Genomic DNA, 20,418 nt, shown 5'->3' with positions numbered 1-20,418 from the left:
TGGCTGACTTAGTTTTACATTTTGTGAGGGGATGTTTACCACTCTCTTAAAGGGGGGAGGGGGGGCACTTAACCTTTTATTGCCCCATTGAGGGGTCGGTGGAACACTCTATTGCCTCCTCTGCCCTGACTGGGCTGTGACTGTCAGGGTTTGGTGGTTGACCCCAGCCCTCACTGTACCTGCTCTTTTACTCTTCCTCCCACACTCTCGCATGGTCTGTTCAGCTGGTTCATCTTATATCTATGAGGGTCACTCCAAAAGAAATGCACACTATTTTTGTAAAAATACAGTTTTCATTCTGCATGTGTGAAAGTTTTACAGTGAGTAGACACATCCTTGCCACTTGTTTTCAAACTTAGTTCAACCTGTTCCCGTGAGTGGTGCCGTCACAGCATGTCTTCAAGATGGCTGCTACACTTGACATTCGTTAGAAGCAACGTGCTGTCATAGAATTCCTGTGCTGTGAAAACGAGAGAGTGGGAAACATCCACAAGAGGTTGAAAAAGGTGTATGGAGATGCTGCTGTTGATCCTCTTTGTGGACGATTCTGCGATCTACTACAGCTCTCAATGGACCAGACTTCTTGAATGATGTCTTCAATGATGTCTCAATCGCCTCCTCTCTTGGAGCATCGAAATTGGTTTCTGCTTTTCTCCCAGTAAGACCATTTGTGTCAATTTTTGGCATCGTACAGTGTTTCTTCCGCCTTCCCTGCATCTAGGCCCTGTTGACCTTCCGTTCACGGACGTCGCTAAATTCTTGGGTCTTACGTTTGACAGAAATCTGTGCTGGTCCTCCCATGTTTAATATCTTTCGGCTCGCTGTCTGCGATCCGTCAACACCCTCAGATCCGTCAACACCCTCAGTGTTCTGAATGGTACCTCCTGGGGAGCGGACCGAATGGTCCTTCTCTGCCTCTATTGCGCCTTAGTGTGCTCGAAATTGGATTATGGAAGCACAGTTTACTCCTCTGCTCAGTCGTCTATTCTTCGGCGTCTCGACTCTGTCCATCACCGTGGATTGCGTATAGCGTCTAGAGCTTTTTACAGCAGCCCTGTGGAAAGTCTTTATGCTGAGACTGCCAACCCTCCACTGTCCAATTGCCGGATGTCCTTCCAAGTTGTTATGCTAGCCATCTGTCTTCCATGCCTGCTAATCCGGCCCGTGACCTTTTCTCCGACGCCTCCTTGGATTTAGGGTACGCAGGCAGCCCTTCCTCTACTCCCACTGGGAGTCCGCTTCTGTCAACTGCTACATTCTCTTTCCTTCCACTTTCCTAAAACTTTCTTGACAACTAGGGTTCAGTACCAACTTGGCTCCGCCCCCGGACCTGCCTGCTCCGTGACCTTTGTTAGCTTCCCAAGAACAGTACCCCTTCTCTCATTTATCATCGGGCATTTCCTGCTCTATGCGCACAAATGAAGGATGCCACATTAATTTATACTGACAGCTCAAAAACATCATTTGGTGTTGGGAGTGCCTATATTGTTGGCAACACCCCTAATCAATTTCGGCTTCCCGACCAGTGTTTGGTTTTTACTGCGGAGCTTTACACTGTTCTCCAGGCTGTCCAATGCATCCATCGGCATCAGCGGATACAGTATATTATATGCTCAGATTCGCTCAGCTCTCTCCTCAGTCTCCAAGCTCTTTACCCTGTCCACCCTCTGGTCCACCGGATTCAGGACTGCTTCCAATTGCTCCACTTGGGCGCGTCTCAGTGGCATTCCTCTGGATCCCAGGGTACGTTGGTATCTGTGGAAATGAAGTGGCCGATATAGTGGCCAAGGCTGCATCTCTCTTCTTCAGCCTGCTGTTTGCATGGTTCCTTTCGCTGATGTACAGTGTTTTTTATGTCGTAGTGTTCCTCTTTTATGGCATGCACATTGGTCTACACTTCTCGATAATAAATTGCGGGACATGAAAGCTCTTCCATGTGCTTGGGCCTCTTCCTCCCAAACTCGTCATCGGGAGGAGGTAATTTTAACTAGACTCCTGATAGAGCACTGTCTTTTTAGCTATCGTCATATTTTAAGTGGTGATCCTCCCATGCTTTGTCCCCACTGCTCTCAGCTGTGAAAGGTGAGACACCTTTTACTTGAGTGCCCTTATTTTACTCTGCTACGCGCCCGTCTACAGCTGTTGCCTGAGATATCTTCCATTTTAGCAGATGACACACGCTCAGTCGATAGCGTCTTCAAGTTTATTAGTGTCAGTGAGATGACGTCGGTCATTTGAAGCTCTTTTTGGGGAAAACAATCCCCCTTTGTTTAGTGGTTTTCTACGCTTTCTTTCTGTTTTTTAGTTTCCCCACTTTTTGAGTTCGCTCCCATTACTGCTGATTTCCAGTTTTTTTTTTTTTTTACCTTTTTCTAAGCCACAGACTGGGCACTAATGACCATAGCAGTTTTGCACCCTAGGCCGTAGCAGTTTTGCGCCCTAAAACCATAACAAACAAACAAATTGGGGCAGATTGTATTATGTTTAAGAAGCTTGCTTGCAAAGTCAATTTAACACTTCATTTTAATTCCTGTTCCATTATTGATTGTCCACACAACATTACAATATACTTAATTATATGTAATCAGTTAAGAATATCAAAATCTCTACTTTCCCCTACTGTTTCAAAATCTACTGAATACAAAGTAGTAATTATGAATGCTCTCTGGCTTTTCTCATGCTAAAAGTATTTTTGTTATACTCTGCTAGACTGTTTACAGTGTTTTCATAATATAGTGAGAAGGATGGGAGAATTGTGTCATAGAATTTCTTGTTTATATGATTTTATTTCACTTTCTCTGTCACCCTTAGGAAGGAGACTGTGACGTAAGACTGCCTAAGTACCTTGTAATTGTGCTTTGGTAAGAAAAGCCTTCATTCTGCAGTTAAGGGTTCACTGAAATAAAATTCAGTGCAAGAGGGCTGACTTGTTTTACTTCACAGTATAGTCTTACATGCATCACAGGAGTATGGGCATGAAGTTTTAAAGAGAATAAAACGGGGTTGTGGGAGAGTGAATCTATACATTGGCTCATGTGGATTGCGTGTTTAATTCTGTTGGCAGTACCTAAGAAGACAGATTTTGATTCAGTTCTCAGGCAGTACCTAATCCGTAGTAGACAGACTTTGATTCAGTTCTCAATATGACACATTTATCATAAAGTAGCAACATAAAGGAGCCAAAATAATTGAAAAATTGTCTCTAGGGAGACAAAATGTGTACTATAATCTGTTGTTTGTGAAGATTAGAATATTTTAGGAAGAGTAAATAAAATATTCTGTGCAAAAAGATGGTTCTGTACAGAGTGAAGCAAATATGGAATTTTTGAGACCACTCTCTATATGATGAAAACAGGGAATACATTTGTTTAGGTAATATGTTTTAGTGATAAACATTGCAAGATCACAGGTTAGTATAAACGACAGATAAGCCATTGCAAATGTGAAATGCTGGTACATTAATAACCATTGTAATCACCAGAATGTCACGTACAAGCATGTGAACGTGCATGCATTGTTTTGTACAGGTGCCAGTTGTCAGTTTGTGGGATACCTGTTGCACTTGGTTGTCCAATATAGGGGCAGTTAATGTTGTTCGTGGATGACACTAGAGCTGTTGTGCAATGATGTCCCAGATGTACTCAATTAGAGACAGATCTGGGATTGAACAGACCAAGGTAACATGTCAACACACTGTAGAGCATAGTGGGTTACAACAGCATTATGCGGACAAGTGTTATCCTGTTAGAAAAACACCCTAGAATACTGTTAAGGAATGACAGCACAAGAAGCAGAGTCATTAGGTTGATGTACAAATTTGCTGTCATACAAAATCGCACCTTAGATGATAACTCCAAGTTTAGGTCCAGTGTGTCTAGCATACAGACAGGTTGGTTGCAGGCCTTAAATTGGCCTCCTTTAACCAACACACAACCGTCACTGGTACCAAGGCAGAACCAGTGAGCTCTCGCTTGGCACCACCGAAGTCACAAATGGCGTCAGTTTGGCATCAGTGGAATGCACAGGGCATGTGGCTTGAAGCTGTTCTTTAAGTAACCAATTTGTAACAGTTCGTTGTGCCACTGGTGCTAAAACTGCTCAAATTGCTGCTACAGATGCAGTATGATGCACAAGAGCCCCACACCGAACACTGTGGTCTTTCCTCTCAGTAGTGCCATGTGGCTGTCTGGAGCCCGGTCTTCTTGTGACTGTACATTCTCATGACCACCACTGCCAGCAATTGTGTATGGTGGCTACATTCCTGCCAAGCTATTCTGCAATATCGCAGATGGAACATCCGGCCTCTTGTAGCCCTATTACATGATTTCGTTCAAACTCAGTGATGTGCTGATAATGGCATCTTTGTCTCCTTAAATGCATTCTTGACCGACATCAACTCGCCATGCCCAGTCTCAAAGGTAACTAACACTCGCATCCATTACAGTGTGTATTTAAAGCAAACTTGATGTGCATCCTTATAGTGCCACTACTAGCGCCACCCGTATGCAACTAGTGTGAAATTGGGATAGACATCTTTCAGACGTAGAAACTTACCTAGCAACTTGTGTTTGTCACACAACTTCTTCTTGGTGTTGTGACTTTTTTTCTGTCTGTGTATGTGAAAGTAGTCAGACAATAAAGTTAATGAAATGTTGTCATCCTCTATCCCGCACAACATTTTGATTATGCATGCTTATATACAAAGTAACTGAAATATTTAATTTCTTAAGGTGATTTTTCAATTCTCTCTGTCTTCTTATTGGTTTCGTTCCATAATTGCCTATTCACTATCAGCAGAAAATAAATGTTTATTTACTTGAGTTTAAGTGTGTTTGAGAAAAATTAGAATCAGCTGCCTAACAAAGCTGCTGATGTCATCTACTAGTGAAACCTCCAAACTTTGTATATTTCGTTTCAGTAAACAGCAGTTACTGAGAGTGGTATGCGGAAATTATCTGGCAGGCTACACCCATGTTGCCTGGCAGATAACTGGTTAGGTTCCTTCTACATGAACTACGTATGGAATTGTTCATTGCCAGCCACATACATTAGAGACAAACTGATCCAGGTGAAAGTGGTTAAGATACTGGATTCACACCTGGCCATCCAAGTTTAGGATTTTCTAGGCTCTCCTGAACCAGTTAAAGCAAGTTCATGGGTGACTGTTTTTAAAATGATGTAGATGATTTTTGGTGTCACTCGTTCTGTGTCCATCTCCATTCTAAGTATGTATGCCCTCTTTAATGACCTTGTCAGAAGTCCGTGATGTGGTAGCTATGGGGATTCTACCTTTGCATCAGGACATTTTCTACACGAGAGTTTGCTTTGTAAGTGAAAATGGGACTTACCAAATATTTGTTTGTTGTTATGGTTCTCAGTATCAACTACTTAGTTCTGGTGTTTCTAAAGGCCTGATGGTATTAGACTGTCCAGTCACATTAAAGTGACCTCTTGTTGAAAGTCTGAATAATCACTTCTTGCAAAGCGGACCACTGCGAGACATGTAGTGGGACAATCAGTTTCTGGAAGGTACCAACAGAAATGTGGAGCCATGCTGACTCTAATGCCATTGCCAGCTGCACTAGATTTCTCGGTTGAGGAACCATGGTGCGAACAGCCCAATCAAGGTGGTCCCACAGAGTCGCGGTTGGGCTTAAATCAAGGGAGTTTGATGACCAGGGGGAGTGTGGTAAACTCATCCTGGTGCTCTTTGAACCACACGCATACACTGCAAGCTGTGTGACATGTTGCGGTCTGCTGCTCGTAAATGCCATCATTCCAAGGAAAAACAAACTGCAGGTAGGGGTGGATGTGGTCCCCGAGGATAGATGCCTACTTGTGTTGATCCATTGTGCCTTACAGAAGGATGAGATCATCCAGGGAATGCCAAGAAAATATTCCCCAGCGCACAGTGCTCCCTCATCTGGCGTGGACGCTTCCAACAATTGTTGCAGGGTGTTTGCTTTGTCATTTCACGATGTACATGGCAACAGCCATCTGCCCAATGGAGCGAAACACGATTCATATGTAAAGACCACCTGTAACAACTCATTGGATATCCAGTTGCAGTACTGGTGTGCAGATTCTAGCCTTTGTCACCGATGAGCAGCAGTCAAGTCAGCACGGATGCAGGAACCAGGTGCCTGCTGTGGAGGCCCATATGTAGCAATGTCTGCTGAACAGTCATTGAAGGGACACTGTTGGTAGCCCCTTGGTTCATCTAGGTGGTCAGTTGCTCATCTGTTCGCCCATACACATCTCTGCAACCATCGTTCACCCCTGTCATCTATGGCCCACAGTGCATCACATTTGCCTCAGCGCTGGATTTTGGTATCACCATTTTGCCATGCCCAGTATACTTTAACCACGGTGCCACGCAAACTGCTTACAAACTTAGCCCCTTGGGAAATGCTTCCACCCTTGGCCCGAAAGCCAATGATCATGCCCTTTTGGAAGTCAAATAAGTTACACAGTTTCCAGCGTTACGATAACAGCTGCGCTGTTCTTCACATCCCCTGACACACGCTATATACCCTGCTCTGCTAGTGCTGCCATCTGTGAGTAGTTGCTGCACGTTGAGGTCAAACGTAGGCAGTGATGACATTAATGTGACTGGACTGTGTATAAGAGATGATTGTTACTTCCATTTGCATGTGATCTTTTTGTATTTGTTATGCAATATATTTATTTCCATTACTAAGATTTGCTGGAACTATACATAAAATATTTAACTTTAGTAGTACATCTGTTATTATGTGGGAGGAAAGTGATGATAGTTGATGTTGGATACATGTTCAAGTTTATGTATTAAAAGTAAACTTCAGTATTCATGTCTGTTGCAGAATCACTACAATTAAATGTTTTTAGTCTGTGCAAAGGAAAAGTAGAAGTCTTAAGATAACTCTCAAAGCAATTTGGAAGTAAAAATTGGCTAGTTTGGCATGAAAGCCAATTCCATATAGTTATCTGGTTATGGCCTATATCTCATTTTCTTACTACTTGTTATTTCTCCAGAAATCCATAAAACCTGACATGTGTGAATTAAAACTGGAGCTCTCATATACACATTGCATGGAACAGTATCATAATTGGGCCAGTGAGTGGAAGCTTAGTGAATAATTGATTGTAATTAATATTTTGCTAGAAAAATATTGCAAGAAGCGAAAAATTTAGAGTGGGTAAGGTGCAAAGATATTGAGATTTCCTTCCTTTTGTGATGGAGCATAGAAAGAATATCTTATATGGCTCTATGAAAGCTGTTATTCATGTAATTCTATCTTCATGGACTGGATAAAGTTCATAGATTTCATTCTAAAAAGAATTTTTATTGAGTTTAGGGTGTAGTATGTTTGAAATATTAGATGTTCCTTTTTTAGTGTATTCCAGTTAAGTTTTTCATCATATGTGTGACACTCATAATAATCAGACCCACCAATAACCATTCACATTTTCCTTCATTGTATATCCTTTATAGCTTCAGTTATGTAAAACTGTTAAGGTATTCTGCACTCCTGAGCAACAGTTAGCATCATTAAGATGCATGTTAATTTTTGTATCCTAATTGAGATAAATGTACTAAGCATTACATTATTATAGCAGATTAAACTAAAACTGAAATGTCAGTGTTATCTATTGTGTAATTTTGTGTGTTTGTTCTCTCTTTTCTCGGTTTACATTGTCCTGCGTACTAAAGTTTCAGTCCTCTCGTGAAGTTTCAAATGAGGCTGTCCAAGTAGTAGTGAGATGCAGACCTATGAATGAGAGAGAGACTGCAGATGGCCATCGAAGGTGAGGGTCTGATTAAGAAAAGAAAGTTTTCTGTAGTTTCATCCTCAATTAATAGATTTTTATGTTGTCTGATGTGACTAAATAGTTTTTTACCACCCTTGCCTTTATATCTGCTTTTTATTACCTATATTTGATCAAAAAAGAATTAAAGGTTATGATGATGCTAACAATAGTAATAAAATTGGAGGATGTGAAAAAGAATAAGCAGCAGATCACTGTAGATGACCAGTGCAATGAGTGTTAGAAAGTTCCAACAACACATTTTACAATACACCTGTGAATCTAAGTGATATTTACATTGTTGTTTTGGATCTAGCTTGTAGAAATGTTAAATACAAACATCTGTCATAGTTAAAAATGATGCTGTCTTGGCGTGTTGCAGATGGGCTTCGTAAAAGAGAAAATTATTTCATAAAAGCGTATGGGTGATGGACAGATGGATTATTACTTTTTCTTTATACAGTATTTCAAATCTTTTGCTTTCTTCCAGTCAAACAACACGAATTATTTCAAATTCCATCCATAAACTATTTGTAAAATAGTACTGATATCACCAAATGGTTCTTACAACATATAGTCATATGGACTGGTGTATTCTTATTGGTACTGTATTCAGCAGTATAGTATTATTTCAGTTGGCAGTTGCTGTACAGCCTCAGATAGATAATTTGGTCCAAAACCCAAGTCTCGTCACTTGTAATGATCAGTGTGTGTCCGTGTAGTCTGTCTTCATCCTCACCATAAATTACAATTCCTCGTACAGTTTTTCACATTATTGCTACCTCTGTGGAGAACTTGTTCCTTCAGCCTGTTCCCCAATTCCCCACACTATTTCTCACTTTCAGCATCCATGGTAGAAATATCTGTTTAGAAAATTTATCATTTTTGCAGTCAGGGACATTGAGACTAATTCTTTTTGTAGGAAGCTCCTTAATAATAAGTTGTCAATTTAATTTTTCTTTACTATTGAAGCAGCTTGTATTTCTGATTTCAATGTACTAATTTTGCATGCTTTTGCATGTGTATAAGAGATTAGTGGCTATTTGGAAGTTACCAGAGTGCTTCTGGAGTGTGTTAGGCCCAATTTATATTCAAATGTCTTATCACCTAATTTTTGTGTATCGTGCATTCTAAAGTGAGGAGAAACAGAGTTATGTTTGTGCCAGATGTAATTCTTTCGTATAGTATTTCAGAATGAGTTTCACATTTTGATCATTGTGTGTGAAATAAAATCACTGAAATGCATTACTAACTGTCTTTCATTTTTAATGTTTTAGGGTTGTGGATGTTGATCCATCAAGAGGTGTCATAGAAATAACAGATCCCAGGGATGAAACTAATACTCGAAAGAAAGTTTTTACATTCGATGCTGTCTACGATTGGAAGTAAGTACATACAAACACACATTGAGTTGATTGTATTTTATTTATTGTTTTGAATCATTATAATGTGTCAGCCATAATTTGCCATGTCTTTTTTACTTAATAAGAGTATAAGTTTTTTGTTTGACACAATCGTAACCAGTTTTGGCCCATAATGGTAATTTTCAGATGCTATAACAGGAAAAATATAAAGCTTGTATTAAGACCTTAAGACAAGTAAAATTATGTTTACTAGATCTATTTTTTAGTTAAGTACAATTAAAATACATGTGGGTCATACCCATTGGCAGCATTTGGTGAAAAAATAGTTCATGTGTTGTCAAACTAAACATACCTAATTCAGGGAATTATGTAGCTACAACTAAGTGTACTTCCTTCTTCTACATGTGCATGTCCTCTATAAGACAATCTTTACTTGTGAAAACCATAAAATATGTCCAGTCTGCAGTAGGTTCAATCAGTTATTCATAAAATTTAAAAATAGAGTACAGGTCATTAAAGCAGTAAAACCATACTTAAAACAGCCTAAGATCTTTACAGTAAAAAGGAGCAGTCATTATAGTACATATTTCTGACAGTTGAGGGTGCTGTACTGTGGGCTGCTAAATATATCTGCCACTACCCATAAGCTCGGAGGATGCAACACAGACTGGACCGAAGTCAGCATTCTGCTGCAGCTTGCTGGCACTCCTTTTCTGGCTACAAGGTGGTTACATTGGCTGGGGAGATGCTCAGTAAAGATGTGGCTTGGACGTCACAGCCAGCACTCTGTTGCAGGAAATCCCTATCATCAACTGGAGAACACATGTAGGATGCAGCAATTACCTCAGCTTTGAGTAGATTGTCATAAATATTAAAATATTTACCCATTGCAAACTCGTTCAGCTCATTGAAGAGGTTGACTGGTTCCTTCTATTTCATATTATAACTCGAGAGTTCTAAAATATCTAACCATTTACTTTTTTCATCTGTATGAAAAATTTGTAGTTGTTTATCAATGTTACCAATATTGTTACCCGTCTATTGCATATGTAAAGATAACATTGTCTTGTTGCTGGCTTAGATGTCCTTCTTAAATCTCAATCAAAAGGAGCTCACTGGCAATATAGCCTTTTTTCTTTTTTTCATTCACAGCATGATATTTTATAGACCCCAGATTTATCATATTTATTATTCTTATGTGGCAAGTTATAGCACACTGTTGTTTTTATATTATCTGATATCCTTAAATCAATTTTAAAGCCACTTGTGTAGAATAAGTGCTGAATTTCGTTTGATGTTTTGCGTATGTATTTCGTAGCAGTGTACATGAATGCCATTTGTACATGTGACATTTCTTGTCTTTATATTCTTTCTAATTTAATATATTCACTATTTGTGTATCATGTTCATTTGCAAGGGCGACCTGTCTTAATGTACCAGTTTCTTTCTTCACTTTGGCTTGGCACAATGGAAATTGTATTATTGTATGTATCCTAGAGTAAAAGTATGCTTGTTTCTGATGTAGAGGATGATTGGAATGGACAATGATAGTCACATTTTTACATGTAAGTGTTCTATATTTTTGAAATGTATTTATGCAATTTTTATTATAAATAAGTCAAATCTAAAAAAAAAAATTCTTTCTGTCTTTCATATTCCCCCATCAATTTTATCTTGGAATGCACACTGTCAGATTTTTGCTTCTGTACAGAATAACAAAATCTTCAATGTATAGTGATAGTGTAAAAAATAAACAGAAATTGGTAAGAAGTCAGTCACATTCCCCAGGAATGGCATGTCATTTTTCCCAAAACTAGGCATTCAGGCTTCTGGAGAAGTTAGGAGCTTTAGTGAAACTAAAACTTAAAGAACTTAGAAACAACTTTAAATTGACATTAACAAGAAATGTTGATATTTAAGGGTAATTCCTAAATACGCAAGAATAAAGATGAATAATTCTTCTCAGAGTGCTAAGAATCGAGCACAAATATGAGTTAAGGTGAGTAAAAATAGAATTGAAGGGGACCTGTAACATACAACAGCTCATAAGTGAAAAAATAATTAAGGGACACCTATCAGTCAGTAATATGCTTTTACAGTACAGTTTTCTGTTGTGTGGAATAGGATGATGTACATAAGAAACCAATTTTAATTGAGGATACAAGGAAATCAAATTATTAATTTTAAGTCTTATCGGGATCAGACGGCAAAAAAGTAAAGTGCAAGAAGTCCATCGATTTTTTTTTAAACAGGCTGGTAATTTGTCTGCCATGTTTTTAAACAATGATGAACACTACCTTTTAAATAAATACTTTAATCCTAAATGAGTCCACATACTGAAAACCAGAGGTGTTGAGTTATTGATAGGCACACAAAAAAGGAAGAAAACTTGCTAGCTTTGATAAAATCAGAAAGCTAGCAAGTTTTCATCATTTTGTGTGCATCTGTTGACAACTCAATGCTTCTGACAAGAATTTTTCACAACGTTTATACATTTTAAACAAAGGTTTACACTATAATACAAGGAGAAAGCAAAACAGAACTACAGTTTTTAGAAATACAATAGCTGATGTTAAAATGCAAGTAGGATAAGAAAATTGAGTGGTGTGAGCAATTTATTAATGTGGTCAAAAGCAAAAAGTTTGTAGGAAGTTCACAGAATCTTTTGCAAAAAGAACTCACTGACAATAAAATTTTTATAAAACCAAATAATTAGCTTCAAGATAGAAAGTTAAGGCTGTTAAGGCAAACAAGGCGAAAACAGCCATGATGGTTAACGATAATGATTACATTCGAAGATAGAAAATTCTGTAGGTAGAGTAATGTTGTAGAAGTTAAAGACCCAACAAAGTGATTCCTTAAAGAAGTGACCAGAAGATAGATACTCTGGATTTTCTGTTTTCAGTTAAAGATAGAAGGTACCTAAAGGTTGTGAATGCATGAACACCTGTCAAGAGGTCACAAATTAAATTCCATAAAGAAGAAAATTCAATCAGGGCAGTAGTTAATAACGCGGATTGTCCTATGTATAAAATTAATAGAGAGCTCAACAAAATATTGAAAGTGATTTTTAATTGTGAAGAATTCTTTTAATATTAGAAACAGTGCGACCTTTGCCCAGAAAATAAAAAATTGAGGTAGCAGATAGTGCTATGTTTGCTTCAATGGATATCGAGAAACTGCATACAAACATTATTATTGACAAAGCCTTAGATAATATAAATAAATCTTCTGTGTAGTAAATGCATTGACCATGGTGAAGCTGTAGAATTTATAGAAATATTACAGTTTGTTCTGTCATATAACTATTTTCTGTTTAACAGTAAATGTAAAGAGGCAAGATACAGACTGTGAGAGACTGCTTAGTGGGAACTACACCAAATATTTTTATTAAGTAGCTAGAAAAGACTTTTTGTAGCTGAATCCAGACATTGTTACAGAAATAGTATACTATAAAAGATGTGTTCAGTTATTCTTTACAGTGGAGATAAAATGCAGATATAGTACTTGGCTAAAAATTGAGGAGTATACATGTCAGGATTAGTAATACAGCTTCCCTTATGACAGCTGGAAGTGAAGAAGGAAATTGGTTTATTAAGACTGATCACTCTTACAAATGAATATGACACAGAAATAGTCAACACCATATATACCATATTAGAAAGATTATATAGATACGAAATAAACCATATGTGCAGGTGGCATCTAATAATGTCTAATGTGCCACTAGGAAATCCATAAGCAAAATATCAGATAAAATTGAGCACATTTTCCAGAGGAATGGAGTTAAAATTGCTTTCAGGACATAAGACAATAGAAAAAAAGAAGTGCATCATAATTAGCCAAGTAAGAAAAATAAATATGGGATAAATTCTGCCGAAATTTTTACAAAGGTACAGACGGTGTTTAGAAAGGATAGATTGCATGCAACCGGTGGTGGAGCGTTCATCGCTGTTAGTAGTAGTTTATCCTGTAGTGAAGTAGAAGTGGATAGTTCCTGTGAATTATTATGGGTGGAGGTTACACTAAACAACCGAACTAGGTTAATAATTGGCTCCTTTTACCGACCTCCCGACTCAGCAGCATTAGTGGCAGAACAACTGAGAGAAAATTTGGAATACATTTCACATAAATTTTCTCAGCATGTTATAGTCTTAGGTGGAGATTTCAATTTACCAGATATAGACTGGGACACTCAGATGTTTAGGACGTGTGGTAGGGACAGAGCATCGAGTGACATTATACTGAGTGCACTATCCGAAAATTACCTCGAGCAATTAAACAGAGAACCGACTCGTGGAGATAACATATTGGACCTACTGATAACAAACAGACCCGAACTTTTCGACTCTGCAAGTGCAGAACAGGGAAGCAGTGATCATAAGGCCATTGCAGCATCCCTGAATATGGAAGTTAATAGGAATATAAAAAAAGGGAGGAAGGTTTATCTGTTTAGCAAGAGTAATAGGAGGCAGATTTCAGAGTACCTAACAGATCAAAAAGAAAATTTCTTTTCCGGCACTGACAATGTTGAGTGTTTATGGAAAAAGTTCAAGGCAATCGTAAAATGCGTTTTAGACAGGTATGTGCCGAGTAAAACTGTGAGGGATGGGAAAAACCCGCCGTGGTACAACAACAAAGTTAGGAAACTACTGCGAAAGCAAAGAGAGCTCCACTCCAAGTTTAAACGCAGCCAAAACCTCTCAGACAAACAGAAGCTAAACGATGTCAAAGTTAGCGTAAGGAGGGCTATGCGTGAAGCGTTCATTGAATTCGAAAGTAAAATTCTATGTACCGACTTGACAGAAAATCCTAGGAAGTTCTGGTCTTACGTTAAATCAGTAAGTGGATCGAAACAGCATATCCAGACACTCCGGGATGATGATGGCATTGAAACAGAGGATGACACGCGTAAAGCCGAAATACTAAACACCTTTTTCCAAAACTGTTTCACAGAGGAAGACCGCACTGCAGTTCCTTCTCTAAATCCTCGCACAAACGAAAGAATGGCTGACATCGAAATAAGTGTCCAAGGAATAGAAAAGCAACTGGAATCACTCAATAGAGGAAAGTCCACTGGACCTGACGGGATACCAATTCGATTCTACACAGAGTACGTGAAAGAACTTGCCCCCCTTCTAACAGCCGTGTACCGCAAGTCTCTAGAGGAACGGAGGGTTCCAAATGATTGGAAAAGAGCACAGATAGTCCCAGTCTTCAAGAAGGGTCGTCGAGCAGATGCGCAAAACTATAGACCTATATCTCTTACGTCGATCTCTTGTAGAATTTTAGAACATGTTTTTTGCTCGCGTATCATGTCATTTCTGGAAACCCAGAATCAACATGGATTCCGGAAACAGCGATCGTGTGAGACCCAACTCGCCTTATTTGTTCATGAGACCCAGAAAATATTAGATACAGGCTCCCAGGTAGATGCTATTTTTCTTGACTTCCGGAAGGCGTTCGATACAGTTCCGCACTGTCGCCTGATAAACAAAGTAAGAGCCTACGGAATATCAGACCAGCTGTGTGGCTGGATTGAAGAGTTTTTAGCAAACAGAACACAGCATGTTGTTATCAATGGAGAGACGTCTACAGACGTTAAAGTAACCTCTGGCGTGCCACAGGGGAGTGTTATGGGACCATTGCTTTTCACAATATATATAAATGACTTAGTAGATAGTGTCGGAAGTTCCATGCGGCTTTTCGCGGATGATGCTGTAGTATACAGAGAAGTTGCTGCATTAGAAAATTGTAGCGAAATACAGGAAGATCTGCAGCGGATAGGCACTTGGTGCAGGGAGTGGCAACTGACCCTTAACATAGACAAATGTAATGTATTGCGAATACATAGAAAGAAGGATCCTTTATTGTATGATTATATGATAGCGGAACAAACACTGGTAGCAGTTACTTCTGTAAAATATCTGGGAGTATGCGTACGGAACGATTTGAAGTGGAATGATCATATAAAACTAATTGTTGGTAAGGCGGGTACCAGGTTGAGATTCATTGGGAGAGTGCTTAGAAAATGTAGTCCATCAACAAAGGAGGTGGCTTACAAAACACTCGTTCGACCTATACTTGAGTATTGCTCATCAGTGTGGGATCCGTACCAGGTCAGGTTGATGGAGGAGATAGAGAAGATCCAAAGAAGAGCGGCGCGTTTCGTCACTGGGTTATTTGGTAACCGTGATAGCGTTACGGAGATGTTTAATAAACTCAAGTGGCAGACTCTGCAAGAGAGGCGCTCTGCATCGCGGTGTAGCTTGCTCGCCAGGTTTCGAGAGGGTGCGTTTCTGGATGAGGTATCGAATATATTGCTTCCCCCTACTTATACCTCCCGAGGAGATCACGAATGTAAAATTAGAGAGATTAGAGCGTGCACGGAGGCTTTCAGACAGTCGTTCTTCCCGCGAACCATACGCGACTGGAACAGGAAAGGGAGGTAATGACAGTGGCACGTAAAGTGCCCTCCGCCACACACCGTTGGGTGGCTTGCGGAGTATCAATGTAGATGTAGATGTAGATGTAGATGAAATGTGGGGTCCATAAAATATCAAGCTGTGACTGTGAAAGAAGCTAAATTGGCCAGTCAGGTACTTTTGACTTAGGGTTTAAGGAATGTGCCCCTCTGGCAGCAATGAAACGGCATTAGCCTTAGCAGTTAGGTATTTTAGAACAACTCGAGACCTATATTATGAAATGGAAGGAACCAGACAAACTTCTCAGTGAGCTGAATGAATTTGCAATGGGTTAAATACTTCAATATTTACAACAATCATTTCAGCTGAAGTAGTTTCAGGGTCCTGCATGTGTTCTCCAGTTGATGAAGGGCTTGCCTGTGACAAAATGCATCATTATGACGTCCAAGCCACATTTTCACTTCTGAGTGTCTGCCTATCCATCATAAACATCTCGTAGCCAGAAGAGGAATGGCAGCAGAATGCCAACTTGTGTCCAGTCTGTGTTCTCTCATCTGATTTTGTGGGAAATGGCATAAATATCTAGTAGCCCAAGGAACAGCATCCTCAGCTGTCGAAAATATGTACCATAAGGTTTACTCCTTTGTTCCTTTCATCGTAAAGACCTTAGACTGTTTTCAGTATGGTTTTACTGCTGTAACAGCCTGTACAATTTTTATATTTTAAAGATAACTGACTGAAATATTGTTGCAAATGTGCATGTTTTATAGTTTTTACAAGTACAGAGGATGTGTGCACCTAATTTGCAAAGAGTAGGAAAGAAAAGTACACTTAGTGTTTTCTATATAATTCCCTAATTTTTTGGTTTTATGTTTAGTTTGACAAACTTTAGTTCACCATACACAGTCAGTAAGTATGATCCACATGTATTTATATTGCACTTTAAATAACTCGCAAGTAGACCTGGTAAAAATATTTTTACTTATTTTAAGGTCTTAATATGACCTTTTTATTTTTTCCTATTGTAACATCTGAAGGTTGCCATTGTGGGCCAAACTTGATTGTGATTGTGTCATAAAAAGTTATTGTGTCAGAGCAACAGAAGAACACACATATAAAAAGCGTGTGTGTTCTCCTGCCGCAGCTTGGTGAGTAGATTTTTCATCTATCCAATCAAGTTATATTTTCAAAAATTGATTAAACTTTATAATTAGTCAGTCAGTCTCCTTAAATCGAATGTATTTCTTTTTCCAAAAACTCAACCTATAGTTTGTTGTAATTATAAAAATAATTTTTATATACACTGCCTTACAAAAGAAGTGAAGCACCCAGAAGACACGGCCAGATGCCATTGTAACTTTGTGCATGTACACACCATCAGTGGGTGTGTAAAAAATTAGAGTAGCAATTCTCAGAGACACGTAGAATGGCCACCAGAGTGTATTAATGTTTGTGTTTAGTGTTGTTACCAGATGTAGTAGGGTGTATAAGGTGCGTGAACAGCATCAGATGTTGAGTGATCACTGTGAAGTAGACGGAGATGCTGGATACTTGTGTAAGGTAGCATTATTGGCACCTGACAGGATTCGAAAGGGGTCTTGTTTTGGATCTCCATTTGGATGGCTAGTTGAACTTTGCAGCATCAGATTTGTGGGGCATTCAGATGTGACAGAGGTCTAATGTTGTATTGAATGGAAATTTGAGTGCAGCTGTATTCATGGTAAAGGTTCTAGTCTGCCCTGTCTGACCACCACAAAGGAGGTATCTGCATTTTGCACCAAGCCCATTGTAACCCCTTCACATCTGTGCCTGCCATCTGAGAAAAAGAATAGACTCCCTGCAACCTTCTGTGTCATCCCACACCATTGTTTGGAGACTAGCAGCAGCTGGACTACAGAATGGCTAAAATCTAGATCAGGGACAATGACAGTCATGCTGTTGCTCGTCTATTGCTCATAGGTTTTCAATGCGTTAGTTTGTGTAGCCAGTGGGATAATTCTTTCTCATAACCATTAAGAGGTGAAAAGTGAGGCAACGTATTTCTTGTGCCAAAATTGAAATCTTTGTCTTGTTTGCTGTTTTTCGGCCTATTAGTGAGTTTTGAGAGAGATGTTGTGCGACTATGTCAGCGAGTGCTATAAAGTGGGCTGATTTAAGTGATTTAGTTCTGCATGGCGACATCGTTTGTTGAATCGTTGGTGCATGTCTCGTGGATTAATTGCGGAGACATGAAAATGCATCAAATGTGGTGGTGAAATGACTACATAATCAATCTGCACAAGCACTCTTAAATTTATCAATGTTTTTAAATTAAGTCATTGGATAAGGTAGGGTGATCATTGTTTATTAAAACAGTCACACATTTGATATATTAATAAACACTTATCTACCTAACTTTTCCCACGATTTAATTGGAAAATCATTGATCCACTTATCTTCTCCCATGATTTAATTAAAAATTATTGAGCCACCTACCTACTCCCATGTGCTCATGCAGATTGTTGCGTAATACCAAAGAAATATTTCACTGGCCGAACATAACATGGGTTGTGACGCTGCCCTTGGTTTGCAGATATTAGCACAGTTTAAATTAACTAACTCAGACTAGGAGCAGTTAAATTCTTAATCCTCACTTACAACAATGTGTCACCCTTTCTTTCGAATGTGTTACTTCGAAACCTTATCTACCTAACTTTTCCCACGATTTAATTAGAAAATCATTGATCCACTTATCTTCTCCCATGATTTAATTAAAAATTATTGAGCCACCTACCTACTCCCATGTGCTCATGCAGATTGTTGCGTAATACCAAAGAAATATTTCACTGGCCGAACATAACATGGGTTGTGACGCTGCCCTTGGTTTGCAGATATTAGCACAGTTTTTGTTACTTCGAAACACACAAACTGCTTGTAGCTCTCTCATTGACTGTGTAACACAAACAGCTGAAACGTTTTATTTTGTTCCCATCATACTTCACAGCAAGCGCTGACAATTTTCCTATATGAAAAACGTAAGTATGCTACTAGCCCTATTCTAGACTTTTTCCCTACAGAATTCCCATCTCATGCATAGGTTGCCTATAAAAGCATAACACAAACTGCTGCATTTGGAATGGTGCCATGACAGGGAAGCATGGACTGCAGCTGATTGGTGTCACATTGTGTACAGTAGTGAATCATATTTCATCACTACCTAAAATGACCGTGATTGCCAAGTATGGTGGCGACTGTGAAGAGGTCCCATTCTTCCAATGTTTTATAGAGATACAGTTATGGTAATTGTGTCGTGGTGTGGGGAACCAGAGCCATCAAGTATGACTTCTGGTCATGGGTAGTAGTGACTGAGGGAACTCTTGACAGCACAATGGTATGTCACAGACATCTTGCATCCCCATGTGTTACCTCTCTTGCATCAGGACAATGCTCATTCACACATGGCTCGTATCTCTGTGATCTGTCTGTGTAACGTTGCGGTATTTCCATGACCAGCAAGATTCCCATATCTGACCCTGCAGAACATAAATGGAACCAGCTTGGATATCAGTTCTGTCCCAGTGCTAGTACCCAGAATGTCGAGGACTAGTTACAACAGCTGTGTGCCAGCCTGTCCCAGGAGAGGATCAGCCTTCCCATATGAATACACACATTCATCAAGGCCAGGAGGAGTGCAACTGGTAAAGTGGGCTCATTCTGCCAATTTATTTGTAAATTTGACTCAATATTGTAATCACTGAAATGACATCACATACCCTCTGAACTCAGGAATTTCGTTTCATTTCTCCTCGCCATGTGGATGCTTTACGTTTTTTGTCAGGCACTGTATTCAGTGCAATTTCACTGACATAGTTAATCATTTTCAATTCTGGCTAAGATTTCCGGTGTTGCTCTGCATTGTTAATAGTAAATAGTAATAGTAGATACAAAATTATTTCTGTAAGAACTGTGTGAAACATGAAAGTGCATTTCAGTTTAAGGTTAACTGCTGCATACCTGAAGACATTGTACCTGTCTTAACCTTTTTATGTTTAATTACTCTCTTGTGCAGCTATAATCAATTTGTGGTCTTTAAATAAATTAGTGAAAATTGGTTTTTAGTTCTCGGCAAGAAGATTTATACGAAGAGATTGTGCGCCCACTTGTTTCTTGTGTGCTTGATGGATTCAATGCCACAATATTTGCATATGGGCAGACTGGTACTGGCAAGACATATACAATGGAAGGTAAGTCTGTCAATAAATAAATAAATAAATGTTTTAGTAGTTGTAATGGGATTGACTGCTGCGAAACCAGAACAAAAAGTTGAAATAACTGTAGAGACTGCGTGGTTTGGTCAAATGTGTTTAAAAATGTTTCTTGCTGTTTTATTCACTTGTATAGTGATTAATATTCTTTAAACCTAAAGAAAACATTACTGAAAGATTAAGTTCATGTTTTTGCAGTTTCCTGCAGAGTCCTGTTTGCGACCAGTAGGGATTGAGTTATCTGCTGTCTTGATGTGTCTAGTTTTTGTTTCTCACTTGATTGTTGGTGGCTCAGTTTCTCCAGAAGGCAAACCATCCCATGAAAATAAATCCCAAAACACAGAATCAGTGCTATATGGAACAATGATTTGGTAATATCTCGGATCCAGGGCTTCATGTGATTTGTTCCACACACAAAACGTACTAAGGCTGCATACCAAATTAAATGATTTAGCATTGGATCCAAACTGTTTATCAGGTTTGTGGTCCATCATATGTATTGGGTTGACCCATAAGTCGTGATCTATTTTACGTTTAGGTTTCCACTAAAATAAACAGGATATGAACAACAAATCAATCAATGTTCTCTCCATTGTT

The 20,418-nt window shown here is 39.0% G+C and overlaps 1 protein-coding gene across 1 annotated transcript in view; it reads left to right on the top strand.

Annotated features, from left to right (window-relative positions):
• The window catches only part of LOC124721424 (kinesin-like protein KIF3B), a 153,247-nt gene that overhangs the window by 18,371 nt on the left and 114,458 nt on the right, over window positions 1–20,418 (top strand). Inside the window, exons 3-5 of the mRNA XM_047246399.1 lie at window positions 7,694–7,788; window positions 9,066–9,173; window positions 19,676–19,800. Coding sequence (XP_047102355.1) covers window positions 7,694–7,788; window positions 9,066–9,173; window positions 19,676–19,800 — 328 coding nt within the window. The remainder of the gene's footprint in view (window positions 1–7,693; window positions 7,789–9,065; window positions 9,174–19,675; window positions 19,801–20,418) is intronic.

The sequence above is a fragment of the Schistocerca piceifrons genome, chromosome X, assembly GCF_021461385.2.
Source record: "Schistocerca piceifrons isolate TAMUIC-IGC-003096 chromosome X, iqSchPice1.1, whole genome shotgun sequence".
NCBI lineage: Eukaryota > Metazoa > Arthropoda > Insecta > Orthoptera > Acrididae > Schistocerca > Schistocerca piceifrons.
Note: the sequence above shows the minus strand (reverse complement) of the source record. Positions and strands in the feature narration are given on the sequence as shown.